The sequence below is a fragment of the Mesocricetus auratus genome, unplaced genomic scaffold (genome assembly GCF_017639785.1).
Source record: "Mesocricetus auratus isolate SY011 unplaced genomic scaffold, BCM_Maur_2.0 Super-Scaffold_100001, whole genome shotgun sequence".
NCBI classification, from domain to species: Eukaryota; Metazoa; Chordata; class Mammalia; order Rodentia; family Cricetidae; genus Mesocricetus; species Mesocricetus auratus.
Window position 1 is genome coordinate 989,500 of NW_024429187.1, and position 24,218 is coordinate 1,013,717.

The 24,218-nt window shown below is 38.3% G+C and overlaps 1 protein-coding gene and 1 pseudogene across 1 annotated transcript in view; one reads left to right on the forward strand and one right to left on the reverse strand.

Moving 5' to 3' along the window:
* Window positions 1-24,218, reverse strand: part of LOC101823350 — a 70,580-nt gene that overhangs the window by 15,726 nt on the left and 30,636 nt on the right. The window contains exon 8 of the mRNA XM_040743690.1: window positions 13,017-13,171. Coding sequence (XP_040599624.1) covers window positions 13,017-13,171 — 155 coding nt within the window. The remainder of the gene's footprint in view (window positions 1-13,016; window positions 13,172-24,218) is intronic.
* Window positions 22-4,404, forward strand: LOC106022637 (annotated as a pseudogene).

Consider the following 24,218-nt stretch of genomic DNA (forward strand, 5'->3'; position numbering starts at 1 on the left):
CCTTACCAATCCCAGTAGCTGATGAGTAGCCAAGTCTTCTGCTGCCAAGTGGTTCTACCACCATCTCCAGCTACATCAGAGGCCCTTGGAGGCACAGACCCACCTGCACCTATTGGAGCAAGAGTGGTATAACAGGCCCTGGGAAACAAAGCCCCCATTCGCACCAACTAGAGGAAGAGCCGCAACAGCCAGTCAGGCCACTCCACCTCCAGACCCAGCAGAATCAGAAGTCACCCAGAGGCACAAGCTCCACCTACATCAATGGAGGAAGAATCAATGCCTGTGTCCATAATTACCCCAAACACAGATGGGTAGAAGGCATTGTAAGAATACACTCAACAACTACCAGTACCATAGTCCCTTTCTCCACCTACAAGGCTAGATAGGCCTGGGCCTGTTTACAGACTGCCTTCTGGTGATCTGCGCACAACTAGCCCAGGACAGAGTAATGCACACTGCAGTCCCCATACCAGCAGGAGCCAGCCCAACCAGAGACTGCCAGAATTCAATTCCCATGCTCCACTCACGGGATAGGCAAGGGTCCATCCTACCCAGACATTGCCAAGGTCCTGATACTAGGATGGCCTCCATCCATGTAAGAGGAAGCCACCAGGGTATTGGACCTGCTCCCACCCATTGGAAAGGAACCATGATCACATACCAACCAGGAGAGGAAGAGAGGCCTTCTGTACCCATATGAAGAAATGATGGAAAGGAGACAATATAAAAACATACCAACCAACAGAAAAACAAACATGGCACTGTCAGAAACTAGAGAATCTATACCCGCACCAGGTGGTGGTGGCACATGACTTTAATCCCAGCACTTGGGAGGCAGAGGCCACTGTCTCTGTAAGTTCAAGGCCAGCCTGGTCTATCGAGCAAGTTCCACGACAGCCTCCAAAACAATACAGAGAAACCCTGTCTCAAACAAACAAACAAACAAACAAACAAAAAGAATCTACACCTGCAAGACCTGAAGAGCCCATTACAGATGAAGCAGATGAGAAATACCTTAAAAACACCTTCATGAAAATGATACAGGCTATCAAAGAGGATATGAGAAAATCTGCTAAAGAAATAGAAGAAAAAACAAACCAAAGTATGCAAAAATGCAAGAAATGGAGGAAAAAATAATCTAAAAAATGTAAGAAATGAAGAAAAGACAAACCAAAAAAATCCAACAAATGCAAGAAAGAGAGGAAAAGACAAAGCAAAAATGGCAAGAAACAATTCAAACAGTGCAAGGGTTGAAAGCTAAAATAGAGACAATTTAAAAAAAACAGCCTGGAGGAATGCTGGAAATGGAAAAGCTAGGCAAATGGTCTGGTACTACAGATGCAAGCATAACAAACAGAATACAAGAGATGGAGGAGAGAATCTCAGGTGTTGAAATACACTAGGGGAAATAGATTCATCGCCCAAAGAAAATCTTAAGTTCAGAAAATCCCTAACATATCTAGGAAATAAGGTATGCTGTGAAAGACCAAACCTAAGAAAAATAGGTACAGAGGAAGGTGAAGAAAACCACCTCAAAGGGGCAGAAAACATACTCAACAAAATCATAGAAGAAAACTTTCCAAAACAAAGAAAGACATGCCAATGAAGGTACAAGAAGCCTACAGAACATGAAATAGAGTGGACCACAAAAGGAAGTCCCCTTACCACATAATAGTAAGAACCCTGAACATACAGAATAAAGAAGGAATATTAAGAGCAGCAAAGGAAAAGGCCAAGTAACATACAAAGAAAAACCTATCAGAAACACACCTGAAGTATCCATGGAAACTCTAAAATCAAGAAGGTCCTGGATAGATATTCTACCAACATTAAGAGACCATGGATGCCAGCCCAGCCTGCTATACCTCATAAAGCTTTCAATCACTATAGATGGAGAAAACAAGATGTTCCATGACAAAACCAGATTTAAACGATAGATATCCACTAACCCAGACCTACAGAAAGTTCTGGAAGGAAAACTCCAACCAAAGGGAGATAGCTACAACCAGAAAATCATAGAAAACAGAAAATCCCACCTTACCAACAGCCAAAACAAAAGAGAGGTGGAAATCCACATATAATTCCACCACCATTAACCATTCCAATGCAAACAAGAATGAGCAATCAATGGTCATTAATATCCTTCAATATTAATGGTCTTAACTCACCCATAAAAAGACACAGACTCACAGAATGGATTAAAAGACAGAAGCAATCCTTCTGTTGCATAGAAGAAGCACACCTCAGCCTCAAAGACAGATATTACCTCAGAATTAAGGGTTGGGAAAAGATTTTCCAATCAAATGGACCCAAGAAACAAGCGGGTACAACCCTAATATCTAACAAATTAGATTTTAAGGTAAAATCAATCAAAAGAAATGAAGGAGGGCATTTCATACTCATCACAGGAGAAATTCTCCAAGATTAACTTTCAATTCTGAACATCTATACCCCAAATACAAAGGCATCCACATTCATAAAAGAAACATTACTAAAACTCAAATCACATATAAAACCCCACACACTTAGAGGGGGAGGCTTCAACACACCACTCTCACCACTAGACAGGACTACTAAACAGAAACTTAAGAAAGAAGCAAAGGAACTAATAGAAGTTATGACCCAATTGGGATTAACAGATATCTTTAGAACATTCCATCCAAATAAAAGAGAGTATACCTTCTCAGCACCACATGGAACCTTCTCAAAAATCGACCACATATCAAACCTCAACAGGTACAAAATCATTGGAATACCTCGATGCACTTTATTAGACCACCATGCATTAAAATTTGAATTCAACAACAACACAAACTGCAGAAACCCTACAAACTCAAAGAAATTGAATAATGCACAATTGTACCACTCCTGGGTCAAAGAAGAAATAAAAAAAGAAATTCAAGACTTCCTAGAACTCAATGAGAATGAAGACACAACATATGCAAACTTATAGGACACTTTGAAAGCAGCGCTAAAAAGAAGTTCATAGCACTAAGTGCCCTCATGAAGATACTGTAGAATAATTACACTAGAGAATTAACAGCATGACTGAAAGCTCTAGTACAAAAAGAAGCAAATTCACCCAGGAGAACTAGACACCAGGAAATAATCAAACTGAAGGCTGAAATCAATAAAGCTGAAAGTAGGAAATCAATAAAAAAAATCACTGTAACGAAGACTTGGTTCTTTGAGATACTCAACAAGATAGACAAACCTTAATCCAAACTTATGAAACGACTGAGTGTCAACATGCAAATTAACAAAATCAGAAATGAAAAGGGGGACATAACAATGGACACTGAGAAAATCTAGAGAATCATCAGTTCATACTTTGAAAATCATACTCGACACAATTTGAAAATCTAAAGGAAAGGGCAATCTTCAGGATAGAAACATTTTACCAAAATTAAATCAGGAACAGATAAGCAATTTAAATATACCTATACCTATAACCCCTAAGGAAATAGAAGCAGTCATCAAAAGTCTCCCAACCAAAAAGAGCCCAGGGCCAGATGACCTCAGGGCAGAATTCTACCAGAAATTCAAAGAACAGCTTAAACTAATTCTTCTCAAAGTATTCCACGTAATAGAAGCAGAAGGGTCTTTGCCAAACTCTATGTGGCTTCAATAACTTTGATACCCAAGCCACACAAAGACAAAACTAAGAAAGAGATCTTCAGACCAATAACCCTCATGAACATTGATGCAAAAATACTCAATAATATACTGGCAAATCGCTTTTCTGTCTGGACTGGGCCTGCGAGCAGCCAGCATGCTCCGGTCTGTCGGAGCTAAATGCTGCTTGGCGGGCCTCCGAGGCCCGGCACACGCCCCAGCTGAGCAAAGATTGTGGGCCAGAACAGTGCCATCGCCACGGGCATGTGCGGTGCCCTCTCCATTGGGTACTGCATCTACTTTGACCGCAAAAGGTGACCCTAACTTCAAGAAGAGGATTCGAGAACGAAGAAAGAAACAGAAACTTGCAAAGGAAAGAGCTGGGCTTTCCAAGTTGCCAGATTTAAAAGATGCTGAAGCTGTTCAAAAATTCTTCCTTGAAGAGATACAGCTTGCTGAAGAGTTACTAGCACAAGGTGAATATGAGAAGAGTGTAGACCACCTGACAAATGCAATTGCTGTGTGTGAACAGCCTCAGCAGCTGCTGCAAGTGTTAAAGCAGACTCTTCCACCGCCAGTGTTCCAGATGCTTCTGACCAAGCTTCCAACCATTAGTCAGAGAATTGTAAGTGCTCAGAGCTTGGCTGAAGATGATGTGGAATGACCCAGATATCAACACGATAAAATCTCAGTTAAAAATGATTTAACCATTAGCTTGGAAGCTGATCGGCTCTGGGGCAATAAGGGCAAATACGCTTGTCATGAACTGTCCTACACTGAAGTCTACCAAAGTGAATGTGTACTTTGGGTAGATCTATTTTCGGTTCTATTTATTTTTTCCAGTGAAAAGTATTTTGATAGAACTTTTCATTTTATAAATACACTGAGTTAACCAAAAAAAAAACCCAAAATACTGGCAAATCAGATCCAAGAACACATAAGAAAACTCATCCACCATGACCAAGTAGGCTTCATCCCTGGGATGCAGGGATGGTTCAACATAAGAAAATCCATAAATATAATCCACCACATAAACAAGCTGAGAAACAAAAATATCATGATTATCTCATTAGATGCTAAATAATCCTTTGCCAAAGTCACCCACCCCTTCATGATAAAGGTCTTGGAGAGATCTAGGATAAGAGGAACTTACCTTAACATAATAAAAGCTATATACAGCAAACCAATAACCAACATCAAACTAAATGGACAGAAACTCAATGTGATTTCTCTAAAATGAGGAACAAGGAAAAGCTGTCCACTCTCTCCATACCTCTTCAATACTGTACTTGAAGTTCTAGCTAGAGCAATACGACAACAAAAAGAGATCAAGGCGATACAAATTGGAAAAGAAGAGGCCAAACTTTCACTATTTGCAGATGATATGATAGTTTACCTAAGGGATCCAAAAACTCTACCAGGGAACTCCTGCAGCTGATTAAACACCTTCAGCAAAGTGGCAGGATACAAGATCAACTCAAGAAAATCAGTAGCCCTACTGTATACTAATGATAAAAGGGCTGAGAAAGAAATCAGAGAAACCTCACCCTTTACAATTGCCACAAACACCATAAAATACCTTGAGGTAACACTAACCAAACAAATGAAAGACCTGTATTGCAAGAACTTAGAGTCTTTAAAGAAATTGAAGAAGTTTCCAGAAAAGTGAACGATCTCCCATGCTCTTGGATAGGTAGGATCAACATAGTAAAAATGGCAACCTACCGAAAGCAGTATACAGATTTAAAGTGATCCCCATCAAAATCACAGCACAATTATTCACAGACCTTGAAAGATCAATTCTCAACTTTATATTGAAAAAAAAAAGGACCCAGAATAGCCAAAGCAACACTGTTCAGTAAGGTAACATCCGGAGGCGTCACAGTCCCTGACTTCAAGCTGTATTAGAGCTGTAGTCCTGAAAACAGTTTGGTGTTGGCACAGAAATAGACAGATAGACCAATGGACTCGAATTGAATACCCTGACATTAACCCATAAACGTAAGAGCCCCTGATTTTCAACAAAGAAGCTAAAATTATATAATGGAAAAAAGAAACCATCTTCAACAAATGGTGCTGCCATAACTGGAGGCTGACATGTAGAAGACTGCGGATAGATTCATGTCTTTTGCCATGCACAAAACTTAAATCCAAATGGATCAAAGACAGCAACATAAATCCAGTCACACTGAACCTGTTAGAAGAGAAAGTGGGAGGCACCCTTGAACGAATTGGTACAGGAGACTGCTTCCTGAAAACAACTCCAGTAGCACAGACACTAAGATTGACATTTAATAAATGGGACCTCCTGAAACTGAGAAGCTTCTTTAAGGTAAAGGACACAGTTAACAAGACAAAAAGGCAACCCACAGATTGGCAACAGATATTCACTAACCCCTCATCTGTTAGCAGGCTGATATCCAATATTTTTAATGAACTCAACAAGCAAGTCTCCAATACACCAAAGGATGCAATCAAATTGGGGTACAGAACTAAATTGATAATTCTTATTAGAGCAGTCTAAGATGGCTGAGTGACACTTAAAAAAAGTGCTCAATATTCCTAGCTGTCTAGGAAATACAAATCCAAACAACTCTGAGATTCCATCTTACTCCTGTCAGAATGGCTAAAATTAAAAATTCCAACAACAGTTTATTCTGGAGAGGATATGGGGAAGGGGGAATACTCCTTCACTGCTGGTGGGAGTGCTGACTCATTCAGCCACTTTGGAAATCAGTATGGAGATTCCTCAGGAAAATGGGAATCAGTCTACCACAAGACACAGCAATTCCACTCTTAGGCATATACCCAAAAGATGCACATTGATACAAGAAGGATGTTTGTTCCACTCTGTTAATAGCAGCATTATTTGTAATAACCAGAACCTGGAATCAACCTAGATGCCCCTTACCTGAAGAGTGGATAGATAAAATGTGGTACATTTACACAATGGAGTACTATTCAGCAGAAAAAAACAATGGCGTCTTGAAATTTGCAGGCAAATGGATGGTACTAGAAGAAACCATCTTAAGTAAGGTAACCCAGTCACAAAAAGAGAAGCATGGTATGTACTCACCTATTTATGGATTTTAGACATGAATCAGGGGAGTGCCAGCATACAATACCATTACCAGAGAGTCTGGGAAACAGAGCCTTCATCCAGAGACTGATGAAAGGAGAGGCAGATATCCACAGCTAAACACTGAACTGAACTCCTGTCAGAAAGGGAGAACTGATGGACAACGGAGTTAAGACTGGGATGATTTAACCCACAGAAACTGTTGACCTGAACAATGTGAGTAATTTGACCCCAGATTGACGGTTGTGTGGAAAGCATGGGACTGACCTCTGAATATGGTTTTCAGTGAGCAGGCATAGGTAATCTATGGTGCCTTGGGCAGTATTTATACCTGGCATACAAATGGACTTTGGGTGCCCATCCCACAATGAGTGATGATCTCTCAGCCAGGACTCTTGGGGGAGGGCTTAGGTTCTGCCCTGGATGAAATGACAGACTCTGGAGATCCACCATGGAGAGACCCTTCCCAATCTCCCTGGGATATGAGTGGAGATTGGGTGGGGGACTGGGTGGCCTGGTGGGGAGGGATAAGGAAGAGGGAAGGCAGAGGGCTAGGATTGACATATGAAACACGCTTGTTTCTAACTTAAATTAAGAAAAAGTGGAAAAAAGAAATATGCAATATCGGCCGACATAAAAAAAGAATACACTCAATAATTCTGCAGTTTGGGTGTTGGGTTCATGATGATCCAGGGAAAGAAGACTCAGAGGTGCCTTAAGAATGACTTTAGCCTTTCTTGACTGCAGGGGGATTCAACCTCTAAGGACTGACTTGCCTGTCCCTCACCCAGCGGTGTCTTTATTTTTCTCCGTATTTATGCTTTAGCCAGTTGATTTCCATATGCTCAAAGAAACCTGAGTGAAGCTTTCAAAAACACAATTTGATGTGCAAAATCTTGATTCATCAGGTACCACAGCTTTCTGGGTTTCTGAACCAAGTTTTGCACTGGCTTTGTATCCTTGAGAAACTTTCAGACAAGATTCACAGAGGGTGACAAGAGAAACAAAGTGTGACTGCTAATCAAAAGATTAATTAAGGCTAGATGCTAACACACTAGAGCCAGGCCAGGGGTAGCACACCTGAGATGCTGCCACACAACACAAAGAGGAGCATGGCACCACCAGAACCTAGTGGTTCTACAACAGCAAGACCTGAATATCCCAACTAAGATGAAGTAGAAGAAAGCAACCTTAAAATAACTTTATGAAGATGACAGAGGCCCTTAAAGATGAAATAAAATTCCCTTAAATAAATGGAGGAAAAACAACAAAATCTGGAATAATTCAATAAATCCCTTAATGAAAGCCAGGAAAGCCAAGAAAATGCAATCAGACAGGTGGAGGAAACAGTTCAAGAAAGAACTGAAAATTGAACTACAGACAATAAAGAAAACACAAACCACAGGAATTCTAGAAATGGAAAATCTTTTTAAATGATCAGGAATCACAGATGCATAAAAAGACACAGGTTTACAGAGCGGACATGAAAACAGGATCTATCCTTCTGCTGCATACAAGAAACACATCTCAACTTCAAAGAAAGACATTACCTCAGAGTAAAGGGCTGGGAAAAGATTTTCCATCCAAATGATTCTAAGAAGCAAGCCAATGTAGCCATCCTAACCTAATAAATAAAATTCAAACTCAAATTATTTAAAAGAGATAGAGAAAGACATTTCGAAGTCATCACAGAACAAATCCATCAGGACGAAGACTCGTTTCTGAACATTTATGCCCCAAATACAAGGTCATCCACATTTGTGAAACATCCATTACTAAAGCTTAAAGCACACATAAAACTCCACACACTAACAGGGAGAGATTTCAACACTCCACTCTTGACAAAGGACAGGTCTGCTAGACAGAAACTTAGCAAATAAAGGAACTAAGAGATGTTATGAAACAAATGGAGATAACAGACATACATAGAACATTTCACCCAAACAAAAAGAATATACCTTCTTCTCAGCACTTCATGGAAAATTCTCTAAAATTGATCACATACTCAGTCACAAAGCAAATCTCAACCAATACAAAAAATTGGAATAACCCCCCAACATGTTATTGGATCACAACACAAAATAGGAAAGTCTACAATCTCATAGAAACTAAACAAAGCACAACTGAATCACCACCGGGTCAAAGAAGAAATAAAGAAAGAAATTAAAGATTTTCTACACTACAATGAAAATGAAGGCACAACACACCCAAACTTATGGGACACAATGATTTGGTGAGAAGACGAAAGTTTATAACACTAAATACCTACATAAGGAAGTTAGAGAAATCTCACAAGAGATTTAACAGCACACCTGAAAGCTCTAGAACAAAAAGAAGCAAACTCACCCAGAAAAAGCAGATGACAGAAAAAAAATGAGAACTAAAATCAATAAAATAGAAACAAAGAGTCCAATATAAAGAAGCAATGGAACAAAGAGTTGGTTCTTTGAAAAAATCATTAAGACAGATAAACCCTTAACTAAAAGGCAGAGAGAATATATCCAAATTAACGAAATAATGAAATGAAAAGAGGGACATAACAACAGACACTGAGGAACACTAGACAATCATCTGGTCATACTTCTAAACCTGTACTCCAAACTTTGGAAAACCTAAAAGAAATGGATAGTTTTCTGATAGGTACAACTAACAAAATTAAATCAGGACCAGATTAACAACTTAAATAGACCTATATCTCCTAAGGAGAGAAGCAGTCATTAAAAGTCTCCTAACCAAAAAGAAAACCAAGGGCCAGATACTTTCAGCACATAATTCTACCAGAATTTCAAGAAGGAAATAATACCAATACTCCTCAAATTTTTCCACATAATAGAAACAGAAGGAACAGTGTCAAACTCTAGGAGGCTATGGTCATACTGATACACAAACCACACAAAACTGAAACAATGAAAACTACAGACCAAGTAGGCTTCATCCCAGAGATGCTGGGATGGTTTAACATATGAAAATATGTCAATGTAATCCATCATATAAATAAACTTAAATAAGACACCACATGATCATTTCACTAGATGTTGAGAAAAGCCTTTGAAAAAATACAACTGCCCTTCATTATAAAGGTGTTGGAGAGATAAGGGATGCAAGGAAAATACCTAAATACAGTAAAGGCAACATACAGGAAGCTGACAACGAAAATCAAACAAAATGGAGAGAAACACAGAGCAGTTCCACTAAAATCAGGAACAAGACAAAGCTGTTCACTCTCTTCATGTCTATTCAATATAGTACTCATAGTTCTAGCTAGAGCAATAGGACAACAAATGGATATCAAGGGGATACAAATTAGAAAGGCAGAGGATATGATTGTATACACAAGTGACTCCAAAATTCTACCAGGACTCCTACAGTTGACAAACACCTTCAGTAAACTGGTAGGATACAAAATTAACCATACACAAATGATAAATGGGCTTAAAAGGAAATCAGGGAAACATCACCCTTTACAAGTGTCAGAAACAAAAGATATCTTCGGAAACTCCAACCAAACAGGTGAAAGACCTGTATGACCAGATCTTTAAATATCTGAAGGAAGAAACTGATGATATCAGAAAATGGAAAGATCTCCCATGTTCTTGGATGGGTAGGATCAAAGCAGTAAATATCACAATCTTACCAAAAGACATATACAGATTCAATGCAATCTCCACCAATATCTCAACATAATTCTTCACAGATCTTGAAAAATCAATGCCCAACTACATATGGAAAAATGAAAAAAAAACAGGATAGCAAAAACAATCCTGTACAATAAAGGGACCTCAGAGGGTATCACTATCCCTGACTTCAAGCTATACTATAGAGTTATAGTAATGAAAACAACTTGGTATTGTCATAAAAACAGATACATGGATCAATGGAAAGAAACTAACATATCTGTGAACACCTGTTTTTTTGACAAAGAAGGTAAAACTATGCAATGGAGAAAAGAAAGCATCTTTAGTGAATAGTGCTGGTATAACTGGATGTTGACATTTAGAAGAACGCAAATAGGTTGAAATATATCATCAATCACAAAACTTATATCCAAGTGGATCCAAGACCTCAATATAAATCCAGTTACACTGAACCTGATAGAAGAGAAAATGGGAAGTATCTTTGAATACATTGGCACAGGAGAGACCACTTCCTAAATATAACACCAGTAGCACAGACACTGAGAACAACAATTCATAAATGGGACCTCCTGAAAATGAGAAGCTTCTGTAAGGCAAAGGACATGATGAATAAGACAGAGTGGCAGACTATATAGTTGGAAAAGACTTTCACCAATCCTATATCTGACAGAAAGCTGATCTCCAAAACATATAAATAACTCAAGAAAGAGGGCATCAAAATGCCAAATAATCCAACTAAAAATGGGTATAGATCTAAACAGAGAATTCTCAACAGAAGAATCTCCAATGGCTGAAATAAACTTAAAAATTTGTTTAATTTTGGCTAAGATCTAAAACACTGATAAGAGCTTATTCAGGAGAGGACAGGGAGTAAGGGGAACACTCCTTCATTGCTAGTGGGAGTGAGAATTTATACAGTCACTTTGGGAATTAGTATGGCAGTTTCTCAGAAAATTGGGAATCAGTCTCCCTCAAGACCCAGCAATACCACTCTTGGGCATATACCCAAAGATGCGCTATCATACCACAGGAAATTTGCTCAACTATATTCATAGCAGCATTATTCATAATGAACCTGGGAACAACTAGATGGTCCTGAAACTGAAGAATGTATTAAAAGAAATATAGTACATTTACACAATGAAGTATTATTCAGTGGGGAAAAAATGGAGTTTTACATTTACAGGCAAATGAATAGAACTAGAAAAAAATCATCCTGAGGGAGGTAACCCAGACCCAGAAAGACAACCATGTTATGTCTCACTCATAAGTGGATATTATATGTAAAGAAAATTATAACCAGGCTACAATCCACAATCCCCAAGAAGCTAAGAAACAAGGAGGACCCTAAGAGATACATACATGATGCCCCTGGGAAGGGGAAATAGATAATATCTCTTGAGTAAATTGAGGGCATGGGGCTTGGGGGAAGGGAATGAGTGAAATGGAAGGGGACAAGAACATGAGGGAACAGGATGGTTGAGTTTCAGGAGGGACAGAAAGGGAGAGCAAGAAAAGTGGTATCTTGATACAGGGAGCCATTATGGGGTTAGGGAGAAACCTGTTGCTAGAGAAATTCCCAGGAATCAGTAAGGATGACCCCATTTAAGATTCCAAGCAATAGCAGAGTATATGCCTGAACTGGACTTCCCCTGTAATCAGATTGGTGACCACCCTAATTATCATCATAAACCTTCATCTAGTAACAGATGGAAGCAGATACAGAGACTCACACTCAAGCACTGGGCTAGAACTCAGATTCAAGTTGAAGAGAGAGAGGAAGGATTAAAGAAGCAAAGGGGTCAAGGTCATAGTGAGGAAAATCACAGAGACAGCTGAACCAAGCTAGTGCGAGCTCACTGATTCTGCATACGACCGAACTAGGTCCCTCTGAATGTGGGTGACATTCTTTGGCTTGGGCAGTCTGTGGCAGCACTGGCAATAGACCAGGATATTAACCTATTACATGAACTGGATTTTTTGGAGCCCATTTCCTATGGAGGGATACCTTACTCAGCCTTGATACTGGGCTTAGGGACTTGGTCCTGCCTCAACTTGATATACCAGAGTTTGTGGATTCCCCATGGAAGGCCTTATGCTTTCTGAGGAGTGGATGAGGGGTTGGGTCGGGGAGGAAGACGGGGGAAGGAGAAGGAACTGTGGTTTGGTATGTAAAATGAAAAACATAATAACTTTCAAACAAAAAAATTATTTTCTCCAGAACATTTGGTGTTTCTTCATACTCTAATTTATCTGTTCTTTTTAAAGCTTTCAGAATTTTTCTTGTCTAGAGTAAATAATAAAAACCTCCTAATGGTTTCTTAAAATTGACAGAATGTACTAATTTTTCACTACTCAATTCTCAAGAACTTTTTCTTTTAGACGCTTACTGTTCTACTCCACCCACCTGGTTTTCTTTGCTACCAGCTAACAGTTACATGTAAGGTTATTTTGTTCCTTTTTTCTCCTTTAAAAATCGATTATTTAATTTCAAACTTAATTTTGAGGTTTTGTACATGATTACTCTTTGACTCATACTCACTTATCTCTTTTACACCCTTGTGTACCACTGATCCAGCGAAAACGGAAGGCAACTGTTTTCAATAGAAGCCAGGAGGATATTGTTTTTAAATGTCAAAAGTTACAATGCATAAAAACAGGTGAATTTAGACACTTAAAACCCTTACCTCTGTGGCCAACTTCTCTGAGCCGTTGAGTCTCATCAGGCCTTCTTCTGTTCTGCAGGCCTGAAGAAGACTTATGAAATCTCACTGTTGTGTAAGTTGTCTCCTCATCACTCATCTTGAGAGTATGTAAAGTACAGTCTGTGTTAAAATCTTGACTTTATGGATTTCTAGAGAAAAAGTTAAAATGTCCACCTTTAGGAAGGGACCTGGATCAGATGCTGCAGTGGGGTAGGAAGAGTGGGGTCTTATAAACTCCTGTAGTGATCTGAACATCCTAAATCACATGGGCTGACCCTGATTTCCACTAGAGGTGAGAAGTCTATGAAGATTTCTGCCATTTTTACCTCTAACAGTCACAACGCTTATTATTAGGAAATGCTGAAAGAATTAAAAATTTACCAATAAGTCATTGTAATGTTTACACAACCTGTTTGTTTAGAATATTCAACATATGTAAAAATGTGAGTTAAAATCGGTATCACTGCAAACTATTGAAATACTTTTTAAATTATCAATACAAATAACAAACTGGAAAATTTGTGGATGAATAAAATTTTGCTTTAAAGTTATTTACACATTTTGATAAATTCACAAATATAAAAAATGGATTTTTAGTGTTTTCAGTTATACATGACCCTCAAAGTTTCCCAGACACCACCCACAAAATAATATTTGAATGTTAATCCTGCAGATGATTAATATTAGGGGATCCAAGACTCATAAATATTTCTTGGGTTAAAGCCCAAACACCGGAGATGTTCAATCCCTCCACCCAGCAACTGCTTACACCTTCTTTTCCAGGCTCAGGCCTGGTTAATGCATGGAACTAGAATTGATCCTACTGCGTGGGTTAACCCAGACCCCAAAAGACAGCTAACACATATTTTCTCACATCGGAGGATCCTGGCTCCAAGTCCTCAGACTTGCTACATAACCTGAAGTAACTGCAGCAACCAGGAAAGTAGAAAAGGTTTTTGCAGAGGTGAGGTGAGGGAGCGATATAGAGGGGAATATCATGACACAACCTGAAGTTTTAATCTGAAACCATTGCATTTATGTGATCAATACACATATTATATTCTAGTATAGGATATTGTCAGAGGAACCTATATAAAAATAAGTTAGTATGCAGCAGTCTTTAGTTATGACCATGAAGGATTCAATCTGATAATAGATAAAAGTATTTTATTAAGTAGTAAATATTTGTAACTCACCTTACCTCTTACATCCACAGCTGAGACAGTAGTCAACAGATAATATGGAAAACAAATTGTACATGGATTGATTCTTCTCTAGTTTTTTTAATTTATGAAGTTTTCTGAATTTACTAAAAATTTCCCTTAATTATTTAGAAAAAGGAAACTTTCTATTACAGAATTCTTTTAAAAAATTGTTATATATTATTATTGGGTGGGGGGGCATGGGAGTACCTGAGCCATAGTGCATGTGTCCACAGAATAACATTACCGAGTGAGTACTCTGATTCCACTTTTATGTGGGTCCCATGGATCAAACTCAGGCAGTCAGTCAGGCTTTCGTAGCGAGTATTTTACACACTGAACCATCTTACCTGGCTCCTATTATGACTTCTTCAAGATGGGTATATAATGAACTCCAAAGAACCCTCGACCTTATTTTCTTATTACACAGCAGAAGTCACAGCACAATTAGAAGTAAAATAATCAGCGCTGAACTCCAGTTTTCACATGCTACCAAAGTCAACCAGATCGAACAGAAACTACTAGACTTCCCCAGCAATCCCACTCTCACATCATACCATCCGAAATTCTCCAGAGTGCATAAGAGTGTGTGATAGAAAAACAATAAAAGCAGCTGTTACCTGTGTCTGTACCCAGAAGTGGTTTAGGTGGAGGGAATTTATCTCCCGAGGTGGGACAAGTTGAACTTCCCTGGACTTTCTCACAGGCGCCAAGAGAAAGGGCAGAACTGAATTGCCTCTGAGTGATAGATACTCCGTCTCACGATTTTCTGCCCCTCCTCTTGACAAAAACTCAAAGAGGAAACTGTGTGATGAAAGCTGATGTTGACAGAAAGGGAAGAATCAACATATCATTACAGATGCTGTAAATCCTGACCATGATCAATATTTTAAGACTGAGATAGACATACATGCAAGAAGGTAAAACTACTGTCCTCAGCAAAACCATTAGTAAAAAGTTCCTCTACACACAATTTTGTGGTAGGCTGTTGGAAATTTTCCCTTATGTTACTATTTGAAGAAAAAAGTTACTTCCTGTTTTTGAAGTATGCTTATTACAGCTAAGTGTGTTTTAGGATACCTTTAAGCACTCACATTTCTACCGTGAAACTTGCTGTGAACATTTATAGTTTTTCATTCATACATAATATTTACTGTGAACATTAATGTTATTTACTGTGAACATTCATTGATATCATTAAATATGGAGCAGTCATTGCTGATACTTTCATGGTGTGGAGATATCAAATGTAAGAAACTTAGCATGCTCCTTAAATATTCTATGATTTAGGCTTAGGCTTTGGTTCTGTTTTGCTCTGGTTTAGAGTGTGTGTGTGTGTGTGTGTGTGTGTGTGTGTGTGTGTGTGTGTGTGCGTGCCTGTCTGTCTGTTTTGATTTTGTTTGTGTGTTTGTTTTGAGACAGTTATTATATCACACTTACTATGTAGCACAGGCTGTTATCAAACTCACAGTCCTCTTGACTCAATTTCTTCACTGCTGGCATTACAGCTATTTACCACCACAGCAATTTACACCATGTTTTTTGATATTTTCTTATAAGCAAAAAACATTTCTATGTTTTATAAATATTGACCTATGAGATATTTTAAGCCAAATATAATTATTAATCAATTGTAAACAGTACAACTCAAATAATCCTCTACTGCTGAACATTTACCTTGTTTTACAGCATTTTGCTGTTGTTAGTTTACAAACTTCACAGGATATACATTACAATATACTTTGAAATTTTAGTAATGAAATCATATAGATAAACATTTAAGGAACTCTAAACAGATTATCACAAGGCCTCTAGTTCATTTATAGTACACCAGTTGTGTGTGAAAATACAATTGATTTTTTTAAAGATGAGATATGGTGAATTTTTCTTCTTTGTGAGTTTTTTCCTTCAGTTTGTAAATGAGAGTTCCTAGAAAGAAGCTGTGTCATCAAATACTGATTTACTTAATAAAACTACAGTGGACAAGTTGAAATGTCATAGGTCCAGAGGCTAATTACCTGGACACAAGATATCTCTAGCCCCTTAAATAGCTATTTCTTGCCTGTCTGTGTCAGAACTAATATCCTGTTACTAACAAAGAAAAGCATCATGAAACCTATTAACAGACCACTAACTTTCACCAACCCGAAAGCTGAGAATGTCATCTGATGACCTACAGAAAGCCTTCCTCTATTTTGCTGTAACCACCTTTCTGGTGTACTGACTAATGTACCCATTGAGCCATCTTTCATGTTCCCTTTAGGTTTTTAAACCCTGATATCTCTGAGTCATCACTCAAGTCTGCGATTGTCAAGTACCAGAGGTCCCCTAAAACAGCTCTTAAACATTAACTTATCTACACAGTGTAAGCAAAGTTCACTGGGTGCTGCCTGTAAATGCAGAAGCTAGTCACTTTTGTCTCTATACCCTCATTCTAGGGGATATCTGCCTCTAGTGTTAACACACACACACACACCCACACACACACACACACACACACACACACACACAAAGAATGAAAGAAGAGATTTAATAGGGTTGTGCTTAGAGGAGAAAACAAGTGGAGTGGAAGAGCAGCAGCTCTAAATATTAATGAGAAAGGAAGAACAGCTGCAGAAAGGCATTGGATAATACAAAAATCTACAGAATTAAATCAGCCAGTATACTTTAAAGATGTGTTGGCCTCAGAATGGAAACCAGGACATGTGTTACATTGGGTAAAGGGTTTTATTTTTGTTTCCACAGGAGAAGAAAAGTTATGGATACCATCAACATTGATAGAGATTTGATTCAAAGAAGGCACCTCTTAATTAGAAGAGATGATAATTCATTAAGCAACATGGACACTTAATCTAAACTAACCTATACACCTAACAAATATTTTTCATTTGATAAGATATAACTTACCAAAAGAGAACTCCCCAAGATTATGGTTGGGGAAAGAGTTTTGTTTTTATCTTTTCAGAACAATAAAGGTATCCAGCTAAGGAATCCAGAGACTACTTTACAAATGAGACACCTGAAGAAAAAGGACGAATATCCATTAACAATTTCCCACCAAAGAGTAAATAGACCTATTGGTATATCACATTACCAACAGGATAAAAGTTCTAAAATCTTCCCAAATGTTTGTTTCTGCTTTTCTCTATAGTCATGCAATGTAAATGGTCTTGATAGTTCTAGTCCAATGTAAGATTAAAGCTAGCTTTCAAATTGGAATATACTCTTTCCTTCTGTAAGTCCAAGCATGCTTGTTAAATTAAAATCTAAAATCTCCGTGTCATATTAAAAGAACCACCTGACATGTGACAGAATAAAAATATCTAAGGACGAATTTATCATCACTAATATCATAACCCTTTGGTTTTATAATATTATCTCAAAATCTATAAGATTAATATATGTGTATTCTGAAGTTTTTGTCATGATATTAATGGCCATATAGATTACTATCTAATTCTAGAAAAAGGCTTCTTCTACCTTCTTGTACATGATTTCATGTCAGAATCTGATGTAATTCTACTTACTGCTAAAGTCAGTCTTTGTAAGAAATCCACGAAGGCTTCCTTTGTATCCTGCATAACTTTTGTAAGTGTTTCAATTTTCTTTCCTACTTCTCCAATTCTATCCCAAGAGTTCAAAGCTGCTACATATCCTAAAGCCAAGAGGTGATCATCATATGGACATTGCCTTTCTAAAGTAGCATAATCTCCTTTTTCCAAAAAGTAGATCCTGGGTGATATTCTTAATTCTAGCTCTAGCTTTATCCCATTGTTCAATAGTCTTAGCTTTTTCTCTCAACCATGTAGTACACTGTAATTGTGAACCAGGCTCTAGAACACTTTTAAGCAAGTCTATCCAGTCTGTGGAAAATGACCACATGTTTAACATCTGCTACACAAATGGTGAATGGATGTCATATGAGACTACAGTTTCCTTAAATTTCCCTAAATATTACATTGTCACAGATGTCCAATCAACACTTACAGAGCCTCTATCATTTGGCACTTCATAAATATTACTGTATATATTAGGTGGGTTCTTAAGACCTTAAACTGCATTAATCTTTAATGCAATTATGAATTTTCTTTACCATTAAATTCCACTGTCTGTGTTAGAATATCTCTATGGTGGGCTTTCATAAGTTTTTCTAAAGGCTGCATCTTGGCACTCCTATCAACAAACTTTTTTTAGAGATAAACCAAGAATTATCAAGTTAACAACAAAGATTATCAACTGATAATTATCAGTATGTCAATCTGGTTGATTATCCCTTCATGTATTTGTTCCAATTTTAAATCATCCATTGTGTAATTAATTATCCAGAGACCTAACTCCCTCTATTGCAAGAGTGTTTCCCATTTTTTTAACATGGGGAAAAACTGGTTTAACAAATTACTCCCTTTAAGAATTCAAAATTGTCTCACCGAATCTGCCAAAAACCACTATTCAAATGACAGTTGGAAGTGTGAAGCTCTCTGCTGCAGCATACAACAGTAGAAGCCTAAGTGGGTTTCAAGGCAGCTACCTATTTGACAGCAGCCTGAGCAGGGGCTCCAGGGGTCCAGGAACAGGAATGGTCCAAAACACACAGGGAGGGGATAGAAAGGGAGAAAGACAAACACACACACACACACACACATACACACACACACACACACACACACAGAGAGAGAGACACACACACACACACAGAGACAGAGAGAGACACAGAGAGAGAGAGAGACAGAGAGAGAGAGACACAGAGAGAGAGACAGAGAGAGACAGAGACACAGAGAGAGAGAGAGACAGAGAGACAGAGAGACAGAGAGACAGAGAGACAGAGAGAGAATCTGGCTGTGAAACCACAACAGGGAAATCCTTACTTGCTCAAAGACTTGGGAAAAAACAAAATAAAACCTAGCCCATCTGGGCAGCAGGATCCTCCTACCTGCAGCTCAGGCCTGGCTAGCAAGCCACAGGTAAGCAGCTTTTTAAGAATGAATTCATACCTTTACATTGGGTGCTAATTTGTAACATGAATAATAAAAATTTAGAGACAGATATTGGGTTCAAGCTAAAAATCAGAAAAGCAAAAGAGCCAACCAGTAGCTCTTATCTATACCAAGACTGAAATTGAGTTCTTGTCTTCTCTGTGATTGGAAACTGAATGTCACATGAAACCCTTGGCTTCATCCTTATATACCTCTCTAGTGCTGGCATTAAAGGTGTAAGTTGTGTGTCTCTTTTAGACTGACTTATTTGCATGCTTCCCAGGGTGGTCTTGAACTCACAGATACTCATCTGCCTTTGTATCCTGAGTCCTGGGGTTAAAGGTGGTACCATTATGGCCCAGCTTCTGTGGTTGTGGCTAGCTTTGCATTCTGATCTCCAGTGGATTTATTAGATTATAAACAATATATCACCACAAGTTAAGGCCTACCAGGCCAAGAGTTGAGCCAACCTGGAATCTGCCTGGTGCTGTCAGAGGTCCTGTTCCTGAATAGTCAATGAGGGGTGACCACACAATACTGCCTGAGGTATAGCAACAGGTACTGTCAGGGGTGTCTATGCAATGTCAAGGGATTGGAATGTCTAGGTGTTAGGATGGTATATAAAATTCCTGCCATTGCTAAGTAAATGAGTCTTCTGTTTTTCCTTTCTTCTGACTGCAGGTATCTGTGTCATTGTCACTGAGGCTTCTCACCCCCTGCCCTGTGGAATCCATTAGAACCCAGAAACATCTGTCACCTAGAACAGGGACTTCTGGCATAGGTTTTGAACTTGCCTCATCAGAGTACCTTTTATTTTTTCTTTGTGGTTGTAATTTTGGGGGTTTGCCCAGAACAGGTTCTAGGGTTTCCCTTTCCTCATTTACAATGGTGGACAGTGTCCCAAGATAGTGTATTTCAGTGAGAAGGTCCTTCTATGCTGTGTGTTCTCAGTCTCTTTGGCAGGTAAGCATTGGAACCCCCATTCTTTTGTGCTTTTTTATTGTCTGTCATGTTTGTCTACCCACCCAGGTAGGAAGGCACATGTTTTTTTTTCTGTTCCACCCATGTTGACAGGACAGTCATCTCCTTTCTGAGAGTTGCTCTTTTGCTGCCATCCTCTATAAAATTGGTAACCTCGCCTTCACCTCCACACCTTCCATGTCTGATCTCTTCACAACATTTGGTGATGAGTTAACAGTTTAAGCCCTGTGAGATAGGCTAAGGAGAACACAGCCACAGTTAACACTGCATGTGTTGCTTCTGTCGGCTCCTCCCCCACCACTGGAGGAGACACCTCTGCCTCAATGCCCTCACAATGTCCATTAGCACTATGTTATGACCTCCAACTGCCACAGGCCCACACCACCCCCATCTCAGGCCTCAAAGGCTGGCAAAACCTTCCCATTCAACCTGGAACAAAATGATATTAACCAGCCCTGGATCCCCACCCCCATAGCTAGCTGAACTTTCCCTTATCTAGAAGGTGGCTAATGAGTCAGGCCCAGATTCACCTTTGAACAGGTCTTCATTAAATGGGCAATTCAACTACAGACTTACTTTGATTAGTATAGCCTCCTCAAAGCTGTGCTGGAGCTGGTCACATTTCTTAGCTGGAAATTGGCTTACCATGATCAGGCAGAAGCTCTATCATGCATGAACCTCTTAACTGATATTCCAGTGAACCTTGACATGTTCACTGGATGAGGTAACTTTGTCCATCCCATTCATCAGGCACAGACTAGCCATCAAGCCTACTACCAACAGGTTTCTGACCTGGCCTTCAAAGCTCTTAAGTTATGCACCTTGCAAGACCCTTCACTTCTGCAATCTGATTCAACAGTCAGGGGAACTTGTCACTGATTTTCTTGCACATGTCAATGAGATAGTGGAGCAGAGTAGACCTGAGCCCCACTAGGGAAATGTTAATCAAACTATCGGTTTGGGAAGGGATTAATGCCCCCACCTGCAATGCAGCTGGAGAGGTCTGCAATGAGGACATTCACAAGTGGGTTCTGGCCTCAAGGGATCTTTATGCAAAGAAGTCAAGAAATACACATCAAAATACCAAACAATCGAATTAAAATTGGGTACATATTAAACAGAATTCTCAATATAGAAATATCCAATGTCCAAGATACACTTAAAGAATGTTCAACATTGTTAGACATAAGGACAATGTAAATCAAAATGACTCAAAGATACCACAAACCACTTTTATGGCCAGACCTCATGCTCAGCAGTAAAAGATGAACAGAAAATGACTTCAGTGGCATTTTTTGGAGATTGTTTGTCTCATGATGCTTTGTCAAAGCTGTTTTTCTTACAGGTTCTTTGCATACATATTACTCTTTCCAGTTTTGTGCTGTTATGAGATTTCTGCACATGCAAATGTTTTTGTCTCTGTGTCTATATGAGTTTCTTGGGCTTTTTCCTTGGCTCCTTTTCTTCTGTTCATTTTGCCCCATTGTGTTTTGTTTGTTAATTTCATCTGACTTTATTTTATTATTATTAATATTATTGTATCCAAAATTGAGAGAGAAAGAAAGAGTGTGAATTTGGGCGGGTGAGGGAAGTAGGAAGGATATGGGAGGAGATGAGGAAAGGTAAGCCATAATCAGAATAAATTGTTATTAAAACATCTATTTCCATCAAAATGTATTCAAAATAAAATGTAGTCAAACATCTCTCTCTGAACAGTAAAGGTGGTCTAAATGCCCTGTCTATTGACAGACACACAGGAATATTCAATAAGTGTCTGTTATGACTTTTTAAAAAGATGTGGGAACATGTTACACTTACAGAGGTCCTAAATTCAGTCCCAGCACCTGGGTGGCTCACAAACTCCTGAAAGTACAGGTCTACTGTAGCTAATGCCCTCCTCTGGCCTCTGAAGTACATACCCATAGCACCCATACACACCATACACACATGGCACATGATCTCTCTCTCTCTCTCTCTCTCTCTCTCTCTCTCTCTCTCTCTCTCTCTCTCTCTGTCACACACACTCACAGAGAGAGAGACAGAGACAGGGAGAGAGAAAAAATATAAAACAACAGACCAAAATGCAAAAAGTAAAAAACAGTACTTTCAACTAAATATATAAGCATAAGCTGAAGCTATATAATATCTAGGAAAAATAACACTGTTAAAATCTATGCAAATTTGAATAAGAATATTTTCATAATAAAGTATTACCGTGAAAGCAAAAAAGTGATAAGCCAAGCTTGAATAAAATGTTATATTTTATATTGCTGAATGATTTATTTCAGAACACAAAGACTTGAAAGTAGGAAATGTTTAACAAATAATTCTATCAAACAGTGTATACAAAATATTGTGTTACATACATGGCTTACAGTGTTACAATAAAAGGAAAGACAAAGCCAATGGGAGATGAGAAAATATAAACAGATATTTGGCAGAGGTAAATATATATGTGACCAATAAGTACTTAAAAAAGGATGATTGCTATCATTAGCTCTTAGAGAAATGTGAATTCCTCAACTTGTCACAGTGGTTAAAAATTGAAAGCATTGAGAATAGTGTCTTGGCAAAGATGAGAGGCAAAGGGAACTCTCCCACGTTGCAGAGAAAGTAAGATTATGTAAGCTATGTGAAACATACTAGAAGTTCCTTGTTGAATGGAACTTCACTTAACATAAGGATTCTAATATCAGAGTTCCAGATGTTTACTAAAAAGCACTAAATTTATGTTCACACAGTGACTATACAAAGTAGCATAATTCTCTTCATAATTGTCAAAACTTAGATGCACATCAATATTCCCATGAATGGAAAACATTATGGAACATTTGAGAGTAGAAAAGTGCTTTTTTAACAAAAACAATGAACCACTGGTTCATGTAAAAGCTTTAGTTAATTAAAAATTAATAATAATTGATAGTAATAACAATAGTCAAAGATGCAAGGAAATATTGAGTCAATCACAAATATGTACTTAGTATATGAAACTATAGAATGTGCCTTACTAATTTACAGTACAAGAGAGCAAATACCTGCTTACCTGAGCACAGGTAGAGTAGAACTTAGAGTTGTAAAATAAATCCCTCTTACAGTTTTGTTGGTCTCTTGGGGTGTCTATTGCTGTGCTAAAATACCATGACCAAAACAATTTGAGTAGAAAAGGAATTGTTTTGCTAACATTCCAAATAAAAGTCAATCACTGAAGGAAGTCAAGACAGGCACTAAAACCATACAGGAACTAAGAAGCAGAAGCTGATGCAGAGACCATAACAGCCTCTTTTCTTATGGAATCCAGGAACACCAGCCCAGGGATGATACAATCCACAATAACTGGCCCCACCCAGTGAATTACTAATTAATAAAATTTCCTAAAGGCTTGCCTCTTGCTAGATCTTATTGAAGCACTTACTCAGTGGAGGTTCTCCCTCTCAGATGTATCTAACTTGTGTCAAGCTAACATAAAAGTAGCCTACACATCTTGAACAGATGTACATAGTTTTAAAACTCATATTTCTCATGATTTAGAAAGGGTACATTTCATTATGTAAACACTATAAAGTAAACTTTGATTTTTTTAATAACAAGGTCCCAAAACACACACCATAAGTAAATAACAATTTTAGATCTAAAGAACATTACAAGTTAATTCACTGATGATAGTGAAAGTGAGGAAATATTGACAGTGATATGCAGAAAACTGACAATTATGAATATTGGTTGTGGAATAGATCACATTACTTGGTCAATACTAAATTTCTAGAGTTTTATAGTTTAAGTATGATGCTATAAAAGAAATTACTTGTCCCTAGGAAATATCTATGGACAGTTTAGTTTTATTATTAGCACTATCATTATTAGTATGCTTCACAAGATAGTATCACTCTGCAGCCCACAATACCCTCAAACTTACTATGCAGATTGGGCTACACCAAAATTCATGTACCTAGAAGATTATAAGTTTCATCCATGACATCCAGTGAGTGTCAATTAATATTACTGTATCTATGTGGTCTCAACTTGTCAGC